The sequence below is a fragment of the Schistocerca cancellata genome, chromosome 5, assembly GCF_023864275.1.
Source record: "Schistocerca cancellata isolate TAMUIC-IGC-003103 chromosome 5, iqSchCanc2.1, whole genome shotgun sequence".
NCBI classification, from domain to species: Eukaryota; Metazoa; Arthropoda; class Insecta; order Orthoptera; family Acrididae; genus Schistocerca; species Schistocerca cancellata.
In genome coordinates, this window is record NC_064630.1 from 331,279,008 (window position 1) to 331,304,911 (window position 25,904).

General features: G+C 37.8%; 1 protein-coding gene across 1 annotated transcript in view; it reads left to right on the plus strand.

Moving 5' to 3' along the window:
* The first annotated feature begins 3,692 nt into the window (after positions 1–3,692).
* Positions 3,693–25,904, plus strand: part of LOC126188522 (uncharacterized) — a 145,233-nt gene continuing 123,021 nt past the window's right edge. Inside the window, exons 1-4 of the mRNA XM_049930124.1 lie at positions 3,693–3,733; positions 4,055–4,156; positions 4,266–4,301; positions 4,367–4,541. Coding sequence (XP_049786081.1) covers positions 3,693–3,733; positions 4,055–4,156; positions 4,266–4,301; positions 4,367–4,541 — 354 coding nt within the window. The remainder of the gene's footprint in view (positions 3,734–4,054; positions 4,157–4,265; positions 4,302–4,366; positions 4,542–25,904) is intronic.

Below are 25,904 nucleotides of genomic sequence, written 5' to 3' on the forward strand. Positions count from 1 at the left end.
GTTTATTATATTGTATTGTATGTTAACCGGGGGCCTAGAAATGATGGAGAGGATCCATCCCTGCCACAGCCGCAGTGTTCCATAACTCCACGACGACTACCGCAGTCCACTTCACCTCTTTGCCGCCCCACACCGAACCATTCTTTCCAGGTTATTGTGTGGTTCAGCCCCCGGTGGAGGCCCCCCCCTCCCCTCTCCTCCTCCGTCAGCAAACATCACACACCAGACTGTACGCATATGTGGAGACTTATTTGGGCAGCAATCACCGACATAGTGTAGCTGAGGCAGAATAAGGGGAATGAGCCCGTATTCACCGAGGCAGGTGGAAAACCGCTTAAAAACCATCCACAAACTAGCCAGCTCACCGGACATCGACACAAGTCTGCTTGGCGGATCCATGCCAGGGACCAGGCATTCCTTCCCAATCTGGAACGTGTTTATTGGTGAAATAAAAACTTTACAAGGTATAAATGTTATTTTTAAATTTGCGACATGGAATGAATACAAATAAAATGTAGATCATTGATTTGCAAATTGCTCAGAGTGGGTGCCCTCATCTCTCAATCCTCAGGATGCTCCTTCCAATTTGCACGTACCTTTGTATTTTGCTGTATTCCTTCTGTTTTCAGAATTCATCCATACCAGGACTAAAAATATATTTGCATATTTGATATTGCCATGACCTTGAAAAATATATCATTTTACATGAATAATTTGCCCCTATTCTCAAATTACAAGTTAAATATTAGGGTTCCCATTTTAGAAAATTCATAGTAACCTCCAAATCACTTCGAAAATCACATTTGAGGTTATGGCTGTTGGTAGAAATACGTGACCCTCTTTGCCTCCTACAACTTCAATATAGACACACACAAAGAGACAGGCTTAGTATAAGATGTTTGCAAGAATGTAGACTGTGCTGGAGGGATTATTTCCACCTGTACACTTCTACAGAGCTGCTGTAGGATGGGAGTGGGGAGGGGAGATGGATGTTCATGTGTCCAGTATGTCATAAGAGCAGCCACAATTTGATGGTGGTCAAGTAGACAGCGTGTCAGTTATCATAGCCAAATAAAATACTACACAATAATAGCAGCACATTTATATTTTATGTGGCCAACCTCACACAGTGACCTACCTTCTCGTGGTTGAGAAATATGTTAACAGATGTCTTCCAAGTTCACAGTTTTTCCTATAGTGAAAGTCGCTGATCTTACAGTTTTTGTAAGTGCACTTTGTTGTTTTTCCAGTTATGTCTTTATCTGTATGCCTACTCAAGAGTTAGGATCTTTGTACCATTTTCATTATTTCATGTTGATTACAACATTAAAGTTCGCAGGAAATGTGGGAACCACTCGATTGCATTATTGTGTCAGATCTGAATGGATTGTACAATATATATTTTGATCTTTATGCTCTGATTTTTATATGATATCACTAAATAACTGTAACTCTCTTGTCAGTTTGTTTAGTAGCTTGATTTCATTTGTTTAACTCAGTCAGGTTCTGCTTCGTTTTTATGTCCAGTGGGAAGCATGCAATGAGAACCATTTACCAAAACTAATAACTTTTTGTGTGCATATAGAAAACAATTTTTTCTTGACAAATTGTCTGCCAATAGGAAAAAATTGTGTAATTCCATGAAATTTTTCACATATTTGTCATTATTTCTTTCTCTCTTATTTACTATATTTCCGTTCTGATAGATGTCATTTTCTCAATCATCTCCCTTTTATTTCTTCTTGCCACCTTGTCTCTCTTTCACTCTGATCCGTGTAAATTCTCCTTGTAATAAAAATCACTAGATATTGTTTCTGTAATTTCCACAGAAATTCTCACTTAAATAATTCACTTTCTGAGTTTTTACCAAATTAACATAATCAAGACAAACTTTGCCTTCTATAAACTCGGAGACTGAAACGTCTGTAACATAGCTTACTTCTGTTTATTTTTTTGTTCTACTGTACCTTAGCCTTTTGCTTCAGGCTGACTTACTATTTCTTGTTTTGTTGACTAATGAATTTAAGCTGAATTTTGCTATTTACAGTGCCAGAGACTGAAAGTTACAGAAAGTAGCATTGAATGTTTCCAGTTCCAGAACATTAGAGATCATTTAGGAACATTTGATATAATTCTAAAACATTTCTTATTCCAGAACACTCAAGAATATTTAAGAACAGTCATATTATTACTAAAGCATTCAAGAACTTTCCTGAAATATCCAGAACATTTTAAAGCACTTACAAATTTTACAGGACTTTTCTAAACAGAACTGGAATCTGTCTGTAATCATTAGACTACTCTGTGTAACCATTGTATTAAAAACGAGACTAATCAGTTTTTGAAAATATAATGTAATTGGATAGCTGAAAAATCTACTCACCAAACAACAGCAGGAGAAACATCTATAAAGGTTAAATAAATATGCAAACTTTTGGAGTCTGTGGCTCCTTCCTCAGACAGAAGGGTTGAAGGTGAAGGAACAGGTGTAGGATTGGTGAGGTTTAAGAGATGGGGAGATTTTGGAAAAGTTGCCCAGAACCCTGGGTCAGGGGAGAGTTACCAGATGGGTTGGGATGGAAAGACTGATATTTGGGGACTGCACTGGACGAAATTTGAAAATGTGGGACCTTGAGGTGGATGATAGGGTGATAAGCAAGACAGAGATTGTTGACAAAATATTGTGTAAGAATTAATAAGAGCAGACAGACATAGGGTGTATACTGGCAACACATAATATCCTGTTGTAGGGCATTCTCTGCAACATGACAGTTATGACCTTGGTGCCTGTTTCAAGACAAGTTCCCTCTGAATTCTTCCCCCAGACTCCAGTTTTTCAGAACTCCACGATTGGGTACTGGCATTACAACATGTCCTTAGTTTTGCCACCCACCTGCTCTTAATTTAACTATTCATTTCTTCACTTCCCTCTATTTTTCTGTGTCTTTCACTTTTTGACCTGTCTATTTTCTCCTGTTCTCCACCTGTATCACATGCAATGCACTTAGCTTTCTGCTTTTATTAATTTGTGCATGATGTTTTGTCAGTAATGTCTGTCTTGTTTATTACCTCATCTTCCACCTCTAAGCTCTCCAGTTTTCAAATCCCATCTGATGTAGTCCTCAACTATCAGTCTTTCCATATCATCCCATATGGTAAGTCTCCCTTGACCTTGAATTCTGGGCAGTTTTTCTGAACTCTCTCTGTTCCCTAAACCTCACCAGTCCTTTTCCTTCATCTCTCTTCCTTCCCCTCCAACCATTCTGTTAGATGAAGGAGCCACTGGCTCCAAAAGCTTGCACATTTACTCAGTCTTTATGTATGTTTTCTCCTGCCACCATTTGGTGGGTGGATTATTTTATCTATCCAATTACATTACATTGTATTAAAAAGACTGATAATGAAAATTACATATTTATACAAAATACGTGTTCTGATTTTATCCCGAAGTTTTCACTAAAAATCTGCAATGCGTACCTGAAATTTGCTCACAGTATGTTTTTTTTCTGAGTTCCTTTTATGATTGTCAAAAGAGTAGAAATATGTGTTATATCTACTTCATTTGTTGAGCCTAGTTTCATATCAGAAGTTGATTGATTTTAATTTTTATTTGGAATTTTTTGGTGTAACAAGTTTACTTGAACCTCATTTTTTATCTTCACTCATGCAATGACTGCAGAATATTCCCATAAATGGGGGTTGAAATGAAGATGTTCAGCATTTTATACTTAAAGTAACATTTTAGATATGTGATTGTGTTATCATTTTTTTCTGAATTAGAAGTATATGGGTACAAAGTTTTGAAAATTCTATATAACACATGTACAAAAAAACACTAGTGAAGAACAGAAGATAACTCGCAAGATCCTGGAACTGTAATCACTTGTCTCAGGCAAGCAATAAAGAGAATATTTGCTTACCATTAGAGCAAGGTACGCATGTCTGAAAGATTAAACAACAAGAAGATATGAAGCATTATAAAATCTATAGAAAATACGCTTTACTGTGTGGACCTACAAGATTGTAGAAAGCAAATTCAGCATTCTGATAAAAGGACAGCAGTAACTTCAAGTGAGGATATGCCCCCTGTGTCTGTTGACAAAGAGACAAGTGTGGTACAAGTGCTAAAATTTTATGAAATTGGAGATCCAGTTTAGTGATCAGAATCCCACATGTATCTGCTGTAGTATTTTACTGTCTTCATCTCTGAGCTCTGCGCAAATAATTTTACAACCACAGTAATCATCATTATCATCATGAAATAGTTTAGAATTTAATATACCTGTACAAATAGATATTAGGTAAATGATGATGCTGAACATATTACTTATTCCACCACTCTTAATGTGTATCCTTTTTTGTTCAGGAAAGGTAGTGATGCCCAAAGAGTGAGTGTACTACATACTTTACCCCAGTTACTTTTATCACCTGACACAGAAAGAATTTCTCGAGAACTCGTACCATGCATTATTGAACTTGCAAGAGGAAGTGCAGGAAGGTCCAAAATATTCCACCAGGCTGCCAGTGATAATATTTCACAGGTTTGTACATTTTTCTTTCTTTCTTATTATTACCTCTTTTCTTTTTTTACCTCTGTTGAAGGATGACTGACTCACATGTCTGTTAGTATAACAGGTTGGTTCACTCAGTTACTCCCTAACATACAAATCTGAGAAAAATTTGGAAGCATTCTAATGAAAATGAGACGTGTCCTTTTTTTTTAATTTTCCTTAAAAAAAATTTTCAGTAGTGCTCAACTTTTCATCTTTAAACTCAAAATTAACTATTTTTATTTGTATTCAATTAGACCTTGGTGTCAATGAAATTAAGTTATAACCGTGTACTATGCCGTACATGATAAAAACTTGAAAAAATAAAAGCAATCAGATTAATGAAACATTGTGTTACGAAATTGCAAAATGAAAATAATGGTAAAAACAATAATGAAACTAATAATAATAATTATTAACATTAATAAGAGTAAAATACAGCATAACAGTCTATGTTTAATAGCTTTCAGACATTGGCAGGGAAACAATATTATATCAACCACAGACTGAGACTGCAATTGTGTGTGTGTGTGTGTGTGTGTGTGTGTGTGTGTGTGTGTTTGAAGAAGGCCTTAATGGCTGAGAGCTTTAATTGTGAGAGTCTTTTTGTTGTGCCTATCTGCGACTCAGGTTCTCTGCTATATGATGAGTAGCAACTTTCCTTCCAATAATATTGTTACAGACACCTAGTACAATAATTTGGGCAAAGCATGGACATTCCAAATCATAATGGCAAATCAGGTAACACACAACCCTGTATGCTTTTATACATATACTTTTTGAACTTTTATATGCAGGGGTCATTCCTTCTCAAATCAACTAACAGTCTGAACGTTGATGTCTCAGATTTGGATGAATTTTTTTTCAGGTAGTTTACCCACTAACAATAGTTTAAATTTGAAATTTCACATTTTTCTGACCTTTGTTTTTTGAGTTTCAAGAGCTTTAAAAAAAAAAAACCTCTGTTTTTGATTAATCGATGATCGTTTTAAAATGCTGTAGCTCAAAAACTATACAACCTAGAGAGCTCAAACTTGCACCAATGTTTTCCTCTAAAACTTCCCTTCAATTTGATATGTAACATGACTATGCTACCTAAATCTAAAAATTTTAAACTATTCCAAAAAACATTTTTTGAAATTTCCAAAATACATAGCCTCAGATTTTTTTATAAAAATTGTATGTGTTGTCCAATCTAACTGACTACATGCATACAAAATTTCAAGACAGGATCTTAATGGGTTCTTGTATAAAAGAACTACCGCAATACACACTAGTGAGGTAAAAAGCAGACTATTTCTAGGCTACGAATACTAAGGTAGGCCTATGTAATTCTAGCAAACTTAAATTATTATGTTAGCCTGTTTATGCAACATTACCATCTTATTGTTTGTTAATTCATTAAATGATATTTTAAAGCGAGAATAAAATATATAAAAAAATAATAACTTAAGAATCTTATGATTTTATACGACATTCACTTTTTATTATAAAAAAGCGTGAGATTTTCATATAGGGTCAAGGCTCTAGTTTTGGCCACTACCCCATTTATGGTCACCTTGATGTAACAGGTGCAATTTTAAGCTCCTTTGGAATACCAGCCAGTCCTACCATAGATTATAAGAAGCAATATGAAATGTGCTATTCAATTGTCTATAGAAATATTTCTTTGTATGGTCTTTTTTGAAGTCACCATTTGATGAAAGGATCTGTGTTGCAGAAGTTGAGTTATGTAGTGTTTTTCTTTAAGCAACATACAGTCTGTTTTTTTGTATTCTACATGTTGTACAAAGCATCAGAAGAAACTAAATTTATTGAGAGGTAAGATTAAGTATTATATTTTCATTTCCTACAAGTTAAACATGATAAAACCTAAAATCATGTCATTAATGTGGCTATAAGTGGGGCCTCAACCCTACATTAAAATGTGTATGAAATAATCATAGCAAAAAAACTTATGAGTGCTCTATATTGTACTGTGTTTTAGTGTTGAGTTGTCCAAGTGATCTACTATTGAGCGGTGTGGTCTTAGTGTATGCCATGTATGTGGTAATATATCAAACATCATAAAATACGATTATTTGCTATATTTATTTTTTCTAGAATGTTCCAAATAATAGAAATGTAGTTATTTAAGTTGTATACACGTATTTACTTTTTGATAATAGAATTTGTTACCTTACAGACATGGCATCTCAGAAGAATTGGGCAATTATTGCTGCTAAATGTTGTAACCCTTTTAAAGTAGAGCAACATAAGAAAGTCCATGTACAATCACTAAGAAATGTAACAGGCTGCATGTGCTCTCTAGACTTAGAAATCATTAGTAGCATGAAAATATGTGATGTATGTAGGAAAAAGGTTAGTGACAAACACAAAACAGAAGAAGAAGTTTTACCTTGCAGTAGCAAAAATATAAATGATTCTTTTATTGATCCTCAATTTTCTGTAGACTATTTGAACAAGTCACTGGAACTCATTGGTGAGTCACCACCAAAGAAGAAAAAGTTTGCTGTGCCTACCTACGCAAAGAAAAAAACTTGATAAAATAAAGTATAGCTTAGAAAAGAACTTACTACTAGAATCAGCCCTGAAGAAGTTATTACTGAACATTCAGAAGATGAATCGGAGATTATTCAACAGTTAAAAGAAAAGTTTGCTCAGACAACAAAAAGAAGTGAAAACATGATGATTTTGTCTATCTTACCTATGAGTGGGAGCTGTTGAAAATAGAAGAAGAATTTGGAGTGACAAACTACATGGCTCGTGCAGTAAAACTGTTAGTAAAAGAAAAAGAAATTTTGTCAAATCCTAATCCTAAACCTGGAAGAACTCTAAATGAGAATATTGTTGACTGTGTAAAAGTCTTCTACAATTCTGATGAAGTTAGTAGAATGATGCCTGGGAAAAAAGATTGTGTGACCATAAGAAATAAAAATGGAAAGATCCAGGTTCAAAAGAGTCTAGTGTTGGCAAATTTGCAAGAAATATACAAATTATTTAAGCAAAAGATCCCTGCAAACAAAATTGGGTTTTCCAAGTTTTGCGAATTAAGACCAAGGAACTGTATCCTGGCTGGAAGAAGTGGCACACACACTGTTTGTGTGTGTACCTTACACCAAAATATTAAGCTAATAATGAATGGTGCTAAGATGCAAAATTTTGCTTGGATGGAGATAAAACTGCTTTGAAATCTTATCAATCCTGCCTACAGTCTATTCACCGAGAGCTGGGACAAAACATAAACAGCGTCACGTGAGCGACTACGCTCGTTTCCAGAGAAAGCATTCGGTGTTCACATGATACGTAGGGGTGTGGAAAACCCTTGGCGCACGCTTTGTGGCTGGCGGCGTTCAGCTGACTGCCGAGCTGTCAGAGCGGACCGTGAGAAACCTGGGCAGCAATGTACGAAATAAATTTAACAATAATGTTAAAATAATGTTAAACTGAGTTCATTCTGTCGAAGCAGATTTATTTTCATTCTGGTTGCTAACAAAATGCTCCATTCAAACACAAATAATTGTTAATTTTAATAACAATACCAGTAATAATAATGATAAAGGACGAAACAAGGTTCACTCTGTCGAACTTGAACTGTTTTCATTGAGTTTTATAACAAACCAGTCCTCTCTCTCCTCTATAATGCAGTCTTAATTTCCACATTTGAGTTTCCACTCATAAAGGACAAACAGTTGCACCCATCACATTAAAAAAAAACTACAAAATTAAATTAAAACCTTTCTGAAACTTTTCTCGCTTACACCCCCACAAAAAAATTTAAAGGGGAAAAGTTTGTAGCGGATGATGATTTGGTAAAAGTTCTGCATCAGATGTGAGGTTTTAATTTATTATTTCACTATTACTGACTCTATTGTGCAGAAAATTTGCGGACGTCATCAACATATAGTACTGAAGGCAATATAAAAATATTTTGCTGTGCGACACACAGTTTAGGAGATATGGCGTGATGAATATAGAGTAACACGAAAAAACAACTTTTCCTGAAAGCTTGAATATTTCTCTTTTTCAGTGACAATAAATTTTAATGTAATGTAAAAAAAAATGTGTCAGAAGGTAGTTCTCGGATCATTTTGTCATGTTCAGGTGCCAAATTAAAAAAAACACAACTTTCATTTTTTAAATTTCTGACGCCCCTGCCTTGTACACCCCTCGACGGCAGCACAGTAGTCACGCGCCTTGCCGTGTTAATAGTACGTCTCTTGTTTCGGTGAATGGAGTATAGTCAAGATGATGTGCAATCCACCATCGCAACAATGTTTGTAAAGACAATATTTGTGAAGAATGTCCTGGTGTCTCTAGACTTAAAGATCTATTGAATGCAAAGTTCACTGATGATATGATTGATAAAGTTACCTACAAAAAGTGGGTAACTGTAGATAGGTGTTTGATGGAAAGTGTAGTAAAAAGTACTGATGATGACTTTATGGATGAGTTTTTGGACACTCTAATGGAGGTAAAAGCTCATTCATTTATAGCTAGTCAGCAGAAAGAATACTACAGCGAAATCAAGGACAATTTAACTGAAGGCCATGTAGCAGTCAACTGTGATCTTGCAGAAAACTACTCTTCCGTAATACGAGATGAAATACAATCATTCCACTGGACAACCGCCCAAGCTACACTGCATTCTTTCATCATATATTGTAAATGGGAGAGAAAACTAAAACATCTGCAGTATGTCTTCATATCAGATTGCCTGAAACATAATACAGTCGCTTTCTATGTATTCCAGAAAAAACTGCTAGAAATCATAAAGCAAACCTTGCCTTTTGCACTTAAAAAGATTAATTACTTTTCTGATGGTCGAGATGCACAAAATAAAAATAAGAAAAACTTCCTTAGTTTGTGTTTGCATAAAACTGATTTTGAAGTTGAGGCAGAGTGGGAGTTCTTTGTAACATCCCATGGCAAGAGAGCATGCGATGGCCTTGGCGGAACTGTTAAGGGGCTAGCTGCTAAAGCCAACTGACAAAGGCCATATGACCAACAAATCTTAACACCCAAATCACTTTATATATTTGCCAGGGAAAACACAAAAAACAGTGTTGTTGTTGTTGTGGTCTTCAGTCCAGAGACTGGTTTGATGCAGCTCTCCACACTACTCTATCCTGTGCAAGCTTCTTCATCTCCCAGTACCTACTGCAACCTACATCCTTCTGAATCTGTTTAGTGTATTCATCTCTTGGTCTCCCTCTACGATTTTTACCCTCCGCGCTGCCCTCCAATACTAATTTGGTGATCCCTTGATGGCTCAGAACATGTCCTACCAAGCGATCCCTTCTTCTAGTCAAGTTGTACCACAAACTTCTCTTCTCCCCAATTCTATTCAATACCTCATCATTAGTTATGTGTTCTACCCATCTAACCTACAGCATTCCTCTGTAACACCACATTTCCAAAGCTTCTATTCTCTTCATGTCGAAACTATTTATCATCCATGTTTCACTTCCATACATGGCTACACTCCATACAAATACTTTCAGAAACGACTTCCTAATACTTAAATCTATACTCGATGTTAACAAATTTCTCATCTTCAGAAACACTTTCCTTGCCATTGCCAGTCTATGTTTTATGTCCTCTCTACTTCGACCATCATCAGATATTTGGCTCCCCAAATAGCAAAACTCCTTAACTACTTTTAAGTGTCTCATTTCCCAATCTAACTCCCTCAGCATCACCCGACTTAATTTGCCTACATTCCATTATCCTCATTTTGCTTTTGTTGATGTTCATCTTATATCCTCCTTTCAAGACACTGTCCATTCTGTTCAGCTGCTCTTCCAGGTCCTTTGCTGTCTCTGACAGAATTACAATGTCATCGGTGAACCCCAAAGTTTTAATTTCTTCTCCATGGATTTTAATTCCTACTCCAAATTTTTCTTTTGTTTCCTTTACTGCTTGCTCAATGTTGTTGTTGTTGTGGTCTTCAGTCCTGAGACTGGTTTGATGCAGCTCTCCATGCTACTCTATCCTGTGCAAGCTTCTTCATCTCCCAGTACCTACTGCAACCTACATCCTTCAGAATCTGCTTAGTGTATTCATCTCTTGGTCTCCCCCTACGATTTTTACCCTCCACGCTGCCCTCCAGTACTAAATTGGTGATCCCTTGATGCCTCAGCACATGTCCTACCAACCGATCCCTTCTTCTGGTCAAGTTGTGCCACAAACTTCTCTTCTCCCCAATCCTATTCAATACTTGCTTGCTCAATATACAGATTGAATAATATCGGGGAGAAGCTACAACTGTGTCTCACTCCCTTCCCAACCACTGCTTCTCTTTCATGTCCCTCGAATCATAACTGCCATCTGGTTTCTGTACAAATTGTAAATAGCCTTTTGCTCTCTGTGTTTTACCTCTGCCACCTTCAGAATTTGAAAGAGAGTATTCCAGTCAACATTGTCAAAAGCTTACTCTAAGTCTACAAATGCTAGAAACGTAGGTGTGCCATTCCTTAATCTATTTTCTAAAATAAGTCATAAGGTCAGTATTGCTTCACGTGTTCCAACATTTCTACGGAATCCAATCTGATCTTTCCCGAGGTCAGCTTCTACCAGTTTTTCCATTCATCTGTAAAGAATTCGTGTTAGTATTTTGCAACTGTGGCTTATTAAACTGATAGTTGAGTAATTTTCACATCTGTCAACACCTGCTTTCTTTGGGAGTGGAATTATTACATTCTTTTTGAAGTCTGAGGGTATTTCGTCTGTCTCATACATCTTGCTCACCAGATGGCAGAGTTTTGTCAGGGCTGCCTCTCCCAAGACTATCAGTAGTTCTAATGGAATGCTGTCTACTCCCAGAGCCTTGTTTCGACTTAGGTCTTTCAGTGCTCTGTCAAACTCTTCTCGCAGTACCATATCTGCCATTTCATCTTCATCTACATCCTCTTCCATTTTCATAATATTGTCCTCAAGAACATCACCCTTGTATAGACCCTCTATATACTCCTTCCACCTTTCTGCTTTTCCGCCTTTGCTTGGAACTGGGTTTCCATCTGAGCTCTTGATGTTCATGCAAGTGGTTCTCTTTTCTCCAAAGGTCTCTTTAATTTTCCTGTAGGCAGTATCTATCTTACCCCTAGTTATATATGCCTCTACATCTTTACATTTGTCCTCTAGCCATCCCTGCTTAGCCATTTTGCACTTCCTGTTGATCTCATTTTTGAGATGTTTGTATTCCTTTTTGCCTGCTTCATTTACTGCATTTTTGTATTTTCTCCTTTCATCAATTAAATTCAGTATCTCTTCTGTTACCCAAGGATTTCTATCAGCCCACGTCTTTTTACCTACTTGATCCTCTGCTGCCTTCACTATTTCATCTCTCAAAGCTACCCATTCTTCTTCTACTGTATTTCTTTCCCCCATTCTTGTCAATCGTTCCCTAAAGCTCTCCCTGAAACACACTACAATCTCTGGTTCTGTCAGTTTATCCAGGTCCCATCTCGTTAAATTCCCACCTTTTTGCAGTTTCTTTAGTTTTAATCTACTGTTCATAACAAATAGATTGTGGTCAGAGTCCACATCTCCCCCTGGAAATGTCTTACAATTTAAAACCTGTTTCCTAAATCTCTGTCTGACCATTATTTAATCTATCTGAAACCTGGCAGTATCTCCAGGCTTCTTCCATGTATACAACCTTCTTTTATGATTCTTGAACCAAGTGTTCGCTATGATTAAGTTAAGCTGTGTGCAAAATTCTACCAGGCAGCTTCCTCTTTCATTCCTTAATCCCATTCCATATCCACCTGCTATGTTTCCTTCTCTTCCTTTTCCTACTATCAAGTTCCAGTCACCCATGACAATTAAATTTTCATCTCCCTTCACTGTCTGAATAATTTCTTTTGTGTCATCATACATTTCATCAATCTCTTCGTCATCTGCTGAGCTAGTTGGCATATAAAAGCAAGGCCGTTTTGGTTAGTGTTACAAGGCCAGATCAGTCAATCATCCAGTCTGCTGCCCCTGCAGCTACTGAAAAGGCTGCTGCCCCTCTTCAGGAACCACACGTTTGTCTGGCCTTTGACTTTGACTTTGAATATTGCACAACAGAGGACTATGAACTGACCCAAGAATACTTACTTCCTCGGTTTAGTGAATGAAAAGCGATTGTGGGAACACAAAAGTTTCACTCATATAAACCCTGCACAGAGAGTCAAATTACTGTCAAGCCATATCATTTTAGTCTGGATGAGTCTCTTGTATATGTGACAACACTGAACCACATAACACCATCACATATGGAAAATATTGCTTCTGTTTTTGTGACAGTAGCATATGATGACTCTTGGTGGCTGGGATGCAATGAAGAAAAATACAATGACATGTACCGAATAAATTTTTTACACCCAAAGGGTCCAGCCCAGTCTTTTTACTATCCACAACCAAGGGATATATTAGATATCCCAGGAAATACTTTTTTACAAACAGCGAATCCAATAAGAGCTACGGGAAGAACCTACATTTTAAGTGCTAAAGAAATGAAGTTGTCTTCTTTTGCTTTGGAAAAATATCTTAAAAGATCACAAAAGAAGCACACTTAAATTATGTTACACCTACCCTCACTAAACACTAAGTTGTGTAAATACCATGTGTATGAACTTTGTAAATACCAATTAGTATTAGAAATATAGTTCTATCCACGCAAATATCAACAAGTTAATCTTTGCCCTAAGTGAAATTATTTATATGTCAATTTCTAATATAAGGAACTTGTTGTAAATGATTAGAAATAACACTGGAAAACCAAGAAAAAGATAATCTCTGCCATTTACAACTAAGGATGAAGGCGAGTGACTTTATTCAAAATTTTAACTTGTAGCACATCTATTACCAATTAAAATGTGTGCACTTCCTTCTGATGCATAGTTAAAAGAATCATGAACATTAAATTAAAACAACACTATATCAATTAATGAATTAACAAACAATAAGATGGTAATGTTGCATAAAAAGGCTAACATAATAATTTAAGTTTGTTGGAATTACATAGGCCTACCTTAGTATTCATAGCCCAGAAATAATCTGCTTTTCACCTCACTAGTGTGTATTGCGGTAGTAAAATATTATTTTATACAAGAACCCATTGAGAACCCATCTTAAAATTTTGCATGCATGTAGTCAGTTAGACTGGACAACACATATAATTTTTATAAAAAATCCAAGGGTACTTATTTTGGAATTTTCAAAAAACGTTTTTTATGGAATAGTTTAAAATTTTCAGATTTAGGTAGCATAGTCATGTTACATATCAAATTGAAGGGACTTTTTAGAGGAAAACAATGGTGCAAGTTTGAGCTCTGTAGGTTGTGTAGTTTTTGAGCTACAGCATTTTAAAACAATCATCGATTGATCAAAAACAGAGGTCTTTTTAAATATTTTTAAACCCTTGAAACTTAAAAACCAAAGGTCAGAAAAATTTGAACTTTCAAATTTAAACTAGTGTTTGTGGGTACATTACCTGAAAAAATTCATTCAAATCTGAGAGGTCATGGTTCAAATCATGTAGTACAGTTGGTTGATTTGACATGGTATGACCCTGCTTTCTAATGTCTCCAAATATAACAATACAATGAGTAATTTAGCCCAAAGCTGTTGTCCTCTGTATCTATTACCACCATCATCAACACACATCATCACTTGTTAGTGAGTGTGGTAATTGTTCTATTTTCTTTTTATGATTATCCCTCATTATTTAACTGTTGAATCCACTTATTGAACTGCACATTGGTGGCACATTTGAGTACCCTGTAGTATTTTAAGAGATTCATTCCACTGACTATGCATCCTTTCAGTACACCTTGTCTGATTCATGTTTTTGACACTGTTTGGCTTCATGTCTTCATGGAAAAAAAGTTAGAATTATCTTGGGTGAATAGAAGCAATATTTTCTTAAACTGCCAATTCCAACTTGGCATTTCTCAAAAGAGCAATTCTGTTGCCTTCTCTTTCTCCTTTGGCCAACCTGTAGTTATGAAAATTTGATTTGCTCTGGAAGGTGAGAAGCATCTTAGCAATATGCCCTACTCATTTAAGCTAGTGTTAATTTTAGTTTCAATAGTTACATTTAGGGAGAGGTTGCTGACTGTTGGAATGAAGGAAATATTTATAATAATCTTGATGCATTGTTGCATATCTGTGTCTTTGGTTGCTGTCCTACAATATACATGTCTCGTTTTATGGTACTATTTTTACTTAATCATTTATTACCAAGTGTGTGGATGGATTATACAAATGTAGTTTTAAGTCTCTTGAAATTTTGTTCTCGAACCAATAGTGGCAGGACATACATTTCCATGGGCGGTGATTTGAACATTCTCAGGGCAATGTCCAGAAAGCTATCTCTTGTTTTGGACAGTCTACAGGTTGGGACGATTTTTCTCTCTGTTGTGGATGTTGTGGTAATGTATGTCAAGCCTCTTGCTGAAGGAATCTAGATTTTCCTTAACGTGAAGGAGCTGCAAAAATGCACAATTACTATAAACATTCATTACTCCCAAATTCTTGAATAATAACAAGCAGTGCTATTACTTGGTGTTATGACCTTCATTCATGTTTTTGGAGCAATAGTGCTTTCTTGGGGCCTGTAGACTGACTTCACCAGGCTAAGCTATTACGGGTCGGAAACAATGATTACTATGCTATCAGGAGGTACTGATCAGTTATCATGTGTATCAATTTTCTCAACAGGTATGTGATTGTGGCAGTTTATCACACACTTACGCTATGTGTTCTTGTAGAGTTAGTTTGCTGTCTACCCCATAAGTTCACAACCCCTCCACAGTTTAGGTATCCTTTGTCACTGAGGCTACCCACCAATTCTTGTGTTTTTTTCTTCATTGATTTTCATTTTGTGTAAATCAAACTAGTCGTTTGTCACATCAGACGAAGCATCTGCTTCTTCTTGAACCTTGCTGGAAGTAATACCTTTTGAGTATAAAATTGTGTCATCTGCAAATTGCAACAACTGTCTGTGAGAGCGTAAATCATTTACAAAAACTAGGAACAGGAGGGGGCCATTATCGATCCCTGTGACATGCTGCACTCCGACTTCTATTCACATGATAGTGCTCCTTGGACTGATACCATTTGCCTTCTATTTTCCAGATAGTATATGTTCTAGCAACCACACTGTGTGTGTACTTTATATTGTACCCTTTTTTTCTTGAAGTTCCTGCAACAGGTTATGGGCCCAGTCCTCAGTTCAAGAAAGAAATTGGATATTGTAATTATGCATTTTGTGATGCCAGAAATGTGTTACCAGGTGTTACGCAATACAAGTGGTCCATATTGCAGCCTTAAATCTGAACTGTTTCAAGGGGCTGCAATGGATTTACATGTTATTGAGAAACTGCGAGGGACTGAAAATTGGACCATATTGAAGTTTGCAGTAAGAAATTTGTCAGGCACATCAAATGGCACATACGAAGTGTGTATTGGTGACATAGAAGAGCTGGCAGCTTTTCCAGTGGATGCAACATCAGCACATATAGATGCCTATAATGCTGCACTAAAAACATAGTTCAAAGCTGATCGTGTAGTGAGCCAGATCATTGTCAGAAGTGTCGAAGCAAAAGTGACGGTGTTGTTGGTTGGTGTGAGAGTGTGCGAGATATGCCGTGTTTGAGCAGAATACAAAGCAAGCTGCACATTCCTTCATTCAGAATCCTTCAATTTCGCATAAGTTAGGCAATGACATGGTCCATCTTGCTCATCTTGCTCATTTTGAAAACTTGGTTCTTAGAATGCAGGAACTCAGTATGAAATCTGATTAATCATCATTAATCATGTGAATACTTGACACAGTGCCTGACAGTTATGAAAGTGTGCAGCAGTTGTCATGGGCAAAATGTGAAGATCAGTGGATACTGAAATATTTAATGGACATCATAACATCTGATGAAAGTTGTCATGCTTCTCAGATGGAGAAACAGGACAAGTTTGTTGCTTGCCTCACTGCCAATGCAAACATTTAAAAAGAAAACAGTGCAGTTGGCACCACTGACAGGAATGTAACTTCATCAAATAAATATGAAAAGTTGACAAACAAAAAGAAGGTGAAGTGTTTTGGTTGTGGTGCATTTTCCCATACTAAAAAAAAGGGGCCAAATGTCAAACACAACCAAAAAAAACTATCCATAACCAAAATAACAGTGAATACCTGACCAGGCTTTCACTGGTGAAGTAATGACTGCAGAATTAGGTGAAAATTCATCGATCACCGATTGTGGAGCAATGAATCACATGTCTAAGAAAATTGAGTGGTATACATTGTTCACTAAGTTTAAGAAATGACTGCAGATAAATATGGGTAATAGTCTCATTATGAATGCCCTAGGAAAAGGGGCTATCTATTTTGAAGAAGTTGTTGATGGAGAATGGAAGTTATGCCATATGGATAATGTTGTGTATACTCTGAAGGGAGAAGAAATCTTTCCTCTATAATCTGCTATGGATAAGGGATTACACTCCTGTTCATCAGAAGATGTGTGAGTTCTGAAACAATGGCATTGTAAAAGTGTGTAGCATTGCAGTTGCAATGTACTGAAGATATTGATTCGAGCAACAAAACAAATTCATCCTTGTAATTCTGTGATAAATCTGCTCTTAAAGGGAATCTCTGCAAACTCACCATGAATGCTTGAGTCATCAGAACAAATACCATGCCCAACAATTCTTGATGTAACTTGGTGTTGAAGCTGAAGATTTTGGCAAAGAATTTTGAGGCATGTGTAGGAGGAAGCAGTGTTGGAGCAGTTTCCACTCATACAGCAGTGTGCCATACAAACAGGAGAAGTGATTCATGCTGATATGTGTGGGCTTTGGATTGTAAATTGCTGGGTGGAGCTGAATGTTTTCTCAGCTTTACTATGATTTTTCAAGATTATTCATGGTGTATTTCCTCAAGCAGAAGTCTGAGAGTGCAGAGAAGATTGCAAAAATGGTGAGCAGTCTGAAGTCTTTTTGTGGTCAGCTACCAAAAGCATTTCTTCGTGATGGCATATGAGAATTTGATAAAGATCTGATGAAATTAAATGGAATACAATTCTTCATCACAAACCCTTACACGATAGACCAGAATATATGTGCTGAGCATACCGACATAACTGTTGTGGAGCTAGCGCAAACTGTGTTGCTTGCTTGGGGCTGGCCTACGTTTTTGTGGGCAGAAGCAATAAACATGTCTGTTTACATGTTAAACAGAACTGGTACAAGTCATGTGATGACAGAACACCCTATGAAGTATTAACTGGAAAGATGATGCAGCTAAATAAACTTCATATTTTTGGGGCAAAGTGTTTTGTTCATATTCCAAAGGAAAAGTGAAAGAAATGGGATCAAAAAGGGAAACAAGGAATCTTTCAAACAATGAAAAATCCAGAACGGAATGTAACAATACCAGAGAAGGAAAGTTGCTACTCACCGTGTAGCGGAGATGCTGATTTGCGATAGGTACAACAAAAAGATTCACACAATTATAGCTTTCGGCCATTAAGGCCTTTGTCAGCAGCAGACACACACACACACACACACACACACACACACACACACACACACGTAAATGCAACTTGCACACATGTCTGGAGTCTCAGAGAGCTGAAACCACACTCAGCTCTCTGAGACTGCAGACGTGTGTGCAAGTTGCGTTTATGTGTGTGTGTGTGTGTGTGTGTGTGTGTGTGTGTGTGTGTGTGTGTGTCTACTGCTGACAAAGTCCTTAATGGCTAAAAGCTTTGATTGTGTGAATCTTTTTGTTGTGCCTATCGCGACTCAGCATCTCCGCTATATGGTGAGTAGCAACTTTCCTTCTCTGGAATTGTTACAAACCAGCAATCTTTGTTGGTTATTCTGATGGCACTGATGGTTTTTGAGAATGGATTGAATCAGAAAAATGTATTATTTGGCGTGAGGATATCGTTTTTGAACCTGAGAAAATTGGAAGGACAAAGATATTATTTCCAAGTAAAATGCACTATAAAGAATTGGAGATTCTTCATGAATATGAAGCAGTTTCCAGTAAAAGAGAATTGAGGAAATGGCAACAGCTGAAGAAACCAGAGCATCTTATTGAAATGATGCTGGCTAAAATAAATAATCCTCTAGATCATGAACACTGAAGGAGAGCATTGGAGGAAGAAATGGCTTCATTGAAGGAAAATGGAAAACGCTAAGTGGACTTTTGAACCTCTGCCACCAGATCGTAAGTCCATTACAAACTGTCGGATTTATAGAGTTAAGCGTAAAGCTGATGGTAAAAAATTGATCATTATGAAGCAAGACTAGTTGTTTGTGGATTTAGTCAATGAGGGAGTATTGGCTGTAATGAAAAGTTTAGTCATGTTGCAAGATACAGTACAATTAGAGAAATTTTGAGTGTTGCTGTTAGTGAGCATCTTGAATTGGCACATTTCATTGGAAAATCTACTATTTTGATTGGCTTCTTAAAAGAAGAGTTACACATGGAGCAGAGTTACATATGGAGCAGCCAGAGCAGTATAATGATGGGCCTGATTGGATGTGGAAGCTTCATAAAAGTTTATACGGTGCTGGGACCAATGGTTTAAGGACTTCCTAATGAATCTTGAGCTTGTGGAAAGTAAAGCAGATCCATGCCTGTTCTATCGAGAAGACTGCAACAAGTTCATGGTAGTTCTGTATGTCGATGTTGGTTTAGTATCTGCAAGTGAGAAGGACATTGAAATTTTCCCAAGAGAAATACGAGATGAATTTAAGATTACTGTTGAGCCAGTAGGAGATTTCTTAAATATTAATACACTGTTCAAAAGCATTAGGGACACATGTATCAACATCCGGTATGTTAAATCTATTTTAATAGTGACAGTACCTGTGGTCTTGTATGGCTTGAGATTTTTGCTTTCAGTGTAGGCAACAATTGAAATCATTCACCATCTATTGGCTGTGGTGCATTATATTGTCAGGTGACCCCTCAGAAGGAAGGAATACCTGTGACCCAATGTTTCCTCATAAGGTATACAGATGCCAGTTGTCATTTGTGGAAGTTATAATCAACCAAGCACATGCAATGTAAAATCTTAATGCAGTGCTAGTTGCAAAGGTGGTCTCTTTGATCCAAAAAGGGTGGACTTTTGGACATATTCCTGCAGAATGCCAATGACTCTCCATATGTTATCCATAGTTCATGGACACACTACAGGGAAACAGGTCACTACACAAGGAGACTTGGACAAAGTTGCTGACACTTTACAACCCCATCTGAAGATTGCTATCAGGCCATCTCTGTGTTGCAGCATCATTTGGATACAATGAGAGCACAAAAAGACAATCTCATAAGGGCCATTGAAGCCCCTGTGTCTGATCAGATTGTAATAAACACATTATGAGAAAGGGCCTAATGACCCACTCATCCTGTTGGAGTACCCTGCCTGACATGGCAGTATCAAGCATCTCGCCTTCAGTTTTTCTGTTCCCATGTCAACTGACGAATTCGTCACTGGCAAGTCCACATATACACTGACGCTAGGTGATGGCTATAGTTGTGTGCGGAGACCCATGGTGAATGGTACCTGGCAAATATTGTCCAGGAAATTGACAGATTTCCAAGATTCTGTGATGTTTTAGGAAAGCTTTGGTCTTGATATTCATACTGGTCTTGACAGTGTCCATGATCACCTTAGCATCAGGAAATGCATTGAACAGATCCTGGTGGTGGCTGCTGTATATAGTGGTGGCCCTGAATTCCTTATAACGCAAGGGCCTATGTGGCAGGTGTCAGTAGGGATTTTTGCAAGCCCTGGACATTGAAGTAATGAAGTAGCTGGCAGTGAGTCCTGACCTAAACCCCATCGTGCATATGTAGGACATGCTTGATAGACATGTTTGTGGTTGTCCTGTTCCACTACAGACCCTCTGATAATTGTCATGGTTCATCATTGATGAATGGGAATGGATACCACAGACTTATATCGAGCATACCATGTAGGTGTTAGGCAGTGATAAACACTCACTGAGTGCATACATGCTATTCAAGCTCTCAAAGTCCAATGAATGCACACAGAATTATGGGATGAATGATTGTTTCCACTTGATCTTTGATGCCTGTTGGTCATGGGTTGTTGGTTCAACTGGAGTGTCTTCAAGAATTGGGTTCCTTTCAATTCCTTTGTATGGGCCTTCATTTGGAGACTCTAATGCCTTCATCACTCAATCACCCTTATAAGCATATGTGTTAAATTGCTGAGGTCCTTATGTATGAATGGTGTTTCTTTTGCTTTGGGGGATATTGTACAGGTTTCAGACCATTCATATACTGCTTCATGTGTGATACAAATTGAGGTAAGACTGCATCCCATTTTGTGCAATACTCTTGGGAAAAAGAGAGGGAGGGAGAGAGAGAGAGAGAGAGAGAGAGAGAGAGAGAGAGAATCACCTGGTATCCTGATGGGTGATCGATAAAACATTCCTGCAATTATAGCATTAGTGTTTTCTCTAATCGAGCTTTAGAGACCAAGAAGGATTACAGGTATTATTTGAGTCCATTTACCAGTTGCATGGCCACAGATGGCTCCTTTAAGTGTCTGATGAAATCTTTCAGCTTTCCATTTGACTGAGGGTGGTGTGCTGTAGTTTGAGTTTAATTACAGCTAATTATTTTTGATAGAGCTTGGTATAGCTCAGATTTAAACTGTCTTCGAGATTGATCACTATTTGGTATGGTGTTACAAATTTAGTGATCGACCAATTGAAAAATGCTCATGTTACTGCTTCCGCTTGTACATCTCGAAGAGGTACTAAGTACTACCTCTGTCCAATTTGTAACTCTATTGATGCATGTTAAACAATAATTGCATTCATCAGAAGGACATATTTATTTGTCCTATCAAGTCAAGATGAATTATTTTGAAGCATTTGATATCCTTTTTTAAGTTGATCCAAACAAACCTTGATGTGATGATGCCATCTTAATGCCTGGATGAGCCAAATAGTGATAGTGCTGGTAAGCAGGATATGAAAATGCTTCAGAAATATAAAGGCGGAATAATTTGTGTTGACACATCACACCATAATTGTTTTTCTCCATGTTTCTAATGATATTTTAATTGAAGTGATGTATGACTGTTGGATTGTAGCTGATAAGTTCTTCATCATCATCTTATCCTTGAGCTACATCTTTGTAGTTAATTGATAACCTGTCAGCAACAATATTTCCTTTACCAAATATATGTCACAGATCTGTAGCAAATTGCAAAATATGCTGGAGATAATGTAATTAGATTGGTGTTGATTTCTCATTCTTTTACTTGAATGCAAGGTTGGTGTAAATAATGGAATCTCTTCCTTCTAACAGATATTTTAATCTGCATATATTAAGCAACTCTCTGTCATATGTAGTATACTTCTTCTGTGCCGTTGTGAACTTTTTTTTAAACAAATCCAGTCGATCTCCCAGACTTTCTTGCAACTGTTGTAGTGCTGCACATGCTGCAAAATCTGATGCTCCACAAATAATGCAAATTTATTGTACAAACCAAGAAATGTCAAAAGCATAGCATTTATGAGATCTTCTTTGCATTTTTGAAATGAGCAGTTGCTTCTTCTGCCCAGGCAATATGTCTATGGTCATCTTTAATTGTACTTTTTAAATAATGATTCAACAAAACTTGGTTTTCAGCAGCATGTTCCAAATGCTGATGATAGAAACTGATGATCCCTAAGAATGCTCCAAATTCACGAACTGTTTCAGCTTTTGAGATTGTTTATATTTAAGTTACCTTGTGCTCTTCAACTCAGAGTAGTCTGAACATCCCTGACTTGATAAATATTCTTCTTATCTGTAGAGTAACTTCATTTTCACTAAAAACCAAGACTTGGCAAGTCCTATCTTTCAAGGCTCTTATTGTGCCTTTAAATACTACATACATACACACATCAAAAAAATGTTTTGCATCACCCTGGTTTGCAGAACTACTGAATATAGATGTTGACTGTGGATAATGTATCATAGACACAGTCCCTTTGACTGTTCTGAGATGTCATGAAACCTGCCCAAAGCTGTAAACAACCATGCATGAGTAGTACCTATCAGACACAGGGGGTTTGACAGCCGATCAGTTCCAGTCATTCCAGCAGGAAGGAGGTACACGGCTCGTGTTGTCTGTAGCTCAACCATGCCTAAATGGTCAATACTGCGGTTCAGTCATATCCGCATCATTACTTTGTGCCTGGGAGGGCTCTCAACAAGGGAAGTGTCCATGCGTCTCGGAGTGAAACAAAGCGATGTTGTTCAGACACAGAGGAGATACAGAGAGACAGGAACTGTCAATGACATGCCTTGCTCAGACCGCCCAAGGGCTACTAGTGCAGTGGATGACCGCTATCTATGGATTATGGCTCGGAGGATCCCTGACAGCAATGCCACTATGTTGAATAATGCTTTTCGTGCAGCCACAGGATGTCGTGTCATGACTCAAACTGTGCGCAGTAGGCTGTTTGATGTGCAACTTCACTCCCAGCATTCATGACGAGGTCCATCTTTGCAACCGTGACACCATACAATGTGGTACAGATGAGCCCAACAACAAACTGAATGGACCGCTCAGGATTGGCTTCACATTCTCTTCACTGATGAGTGTTGCATATGCCTTCAACCAGACAATCATCACAGATGTGTTTGGAGGCAACCCAGTAAGGCTGAATGCCCTAGACACATTGTCCAGCAAATGCAGCAAGGTGGAGATTCCCTGCTGGTTTGGGGTGCCATTATGTGGGGCCAACGTATGCCGCTGGTGGTCATGGAAGGCGCCATAATGGCTGGACGATAAATGAATGCCATTCTCCGACTGATAGTGCAACCATATCTTCAGCATATTGGCAAGGCATTCGTCTTCATCGATGACAATTCATGCCCCCATCATGCACATCTTGTGAATGGCTTCCTTCAGAATAATGACATCACTCAACTAGAGTGGCCAGCATGTTCTCCAGACATGAACCCTGTCAAATGTGCCTGGGATAGATTGAAAAGGGCTGTTTACAGACAATGTTCCCCACCAGCCACTCTGAGGGGTCCACGCCAAATCGCTGTTGAGGAGTGGACCAACAGTGCCTTGATGAACTTGTGGACAGTATGCCACAACGAATACAGGCATGCATCAATGCAAGAGGACATGCTGCTGGGTATTGGAGGTACCGGTGTGTTCAGCAATCTGGACCACTACTTCTGAAGGTCTCGTTGTATTGTAGTACAACATGCAATGTATGGTTTTCATGAGCAATAAAAAGAGAAGAAATGATATTTATGTTCATCTCTATTCCAATTTTCTGTACAAGTTCTGAAACTCTCAGAACTGAGCTATGCAAAACTTTTTTTGATGTGTGTATATACATTATTGATAAACTTCTGGTCACTGGTATTCCTTGGCAGCTGTGGCTGGCACAGAAGATGCTTTGCTGTCTTTGACTACTTTGCCCATCAAGACTCCAAGTACATCTTCAAGTCTCTTGGAACAGCATGGAGATCAGGTGGGATATCTCATGCAAATAATAAAATAAACAAGACAGGAACCGCCCCATAATAAATCATTTTATATAATAATTAAAACTTTATATTCTGAATGATTATCCAGCATAACAAAAATGCATATTATTCTACTTATAAAGCTTGTTCATTTATATTCAAAATTAGTGTGAGATTTCACTTCCACTCAACAAAATTATTTATTTCCAAGCTTTAGCTACAAAATATCTAGAAAATCTCGTACCCTTACACCTGCCACCCCTTATAAATGAACAGGTTCGTAATTACTAAGTTATTATTGATTTAAGCCCATTGAGGAGTGCTTATGACTAGTTCTTCTTTGATGCTCTCTTCCATTCCCAATATCTCTTGAGCCCTGCTGATAATTTCTCCTTCCTCTCCTGTGAAAGGTGCTTCCGACGTTTAGGGACTTTAGGTGGTGTGGTCCAAGAATCTACCACAGCACAAAATTTGGAACAATCTTCTACCTCAATGTCAGAGATCCCAGCTGAATCCAAGTCCTTTAGTACTTCATTAAGCCACAGGTTTCCAGTCTTGTAGCTTTTAACCTTCTTGGTAAGCTTATTGTTGTTCATTCACTGTAGGTGCCTATAGAACTTGAGCCTCCACATTGCATACTGGTGTTAGCCAATTCTAACTGTTGATACTGTTCAGAGTTAGGTTCCATCTGTGAGCAATCTTGGGCCATGAATTTTTTTGAGAATATGTCTTTCGGCTTTCTCCAGGTCATGCATCGTTACTTTTCTGTTCATCAAGAGGGTCTCTGCAGCATACGAAACTGTGGTCTGATAGCAGTTCTGTAATGACAGACCTTAGCATTCTTCAAAATGCACTTCTTGTTGTACAGGTTGTGGGACATACTGTAAGTTGCGTTGAGTTTGTTACGCCTTCCTAAGCTGGAGGTGCCGTCTCTACCATTGAGGTGGACCCATTCATCAAGATAATGAAAGTGATTGACCCTCCGAATCGTCCCATGTATAGTCATCAAAAGGGTATTACTGGAGTGCCAGTTCTCAAAGTATTTGGTCTTGTCATACGACATTTGTAACCCTGACTTCACCACTATCTCATGCAGTGCTTGGACAGCAATTACAGCAACCTTAGAGTTGTCGGTCAAGATTGCAATGTCATCTGTGAAAGTAAGGTACCTTATCTTGATTCTTTGGGTCCCAGCTCCAATGGTAACTGGTTTGATACTTGGGTTTCTCAGCGTACATTCCCAGGTTTTGATGACTTCATCAAGTACCAGATTAAACAGAATGGGTGAAAGATGATCACCCTGTCATACTCCCATTTAGATATTGAAACTCTGAGATAGTTCTCCACTGAACTTTACTTTAGAGGCTGTATCCATGAGAGTCTGTTTGATGAGGGTGCATGTGTTGTAATTCACACTTCGTCCTTGAAGTTAAGAAGAGTGTTTGGCGGTCGATGGAATCATAAGCTTTCGTAAAGTCAACAAAAACCACGGTGATGTTCGCACTCCTTTTTTGTTTTAGTTGGAGAATGGCTTTCAGATTGAAGATCTGCTTGGTACAGGACCTTCCACATTGAAATCCTCATTGATATTCACCAACTGTTTGAGCACATTGACTTCCTACATTGTCCTGTAAAATCGTGGAGAGTACTTTGTATCCTGTTGGCAGCAGAGAAATACCCCGGTAGTTGTTGACATTGCTGCAATCGCCTTTCTTATGTAAAGGGTGTAAGATAGCTGACTTCCAGTCATCAGGAATCCTGCCAGTCTCCCAACAGTAGACAAGAGCTGGTGTAGGGCCTCTGTAACCATATTTACACCTGCTTTCAGAGCTTCTGCA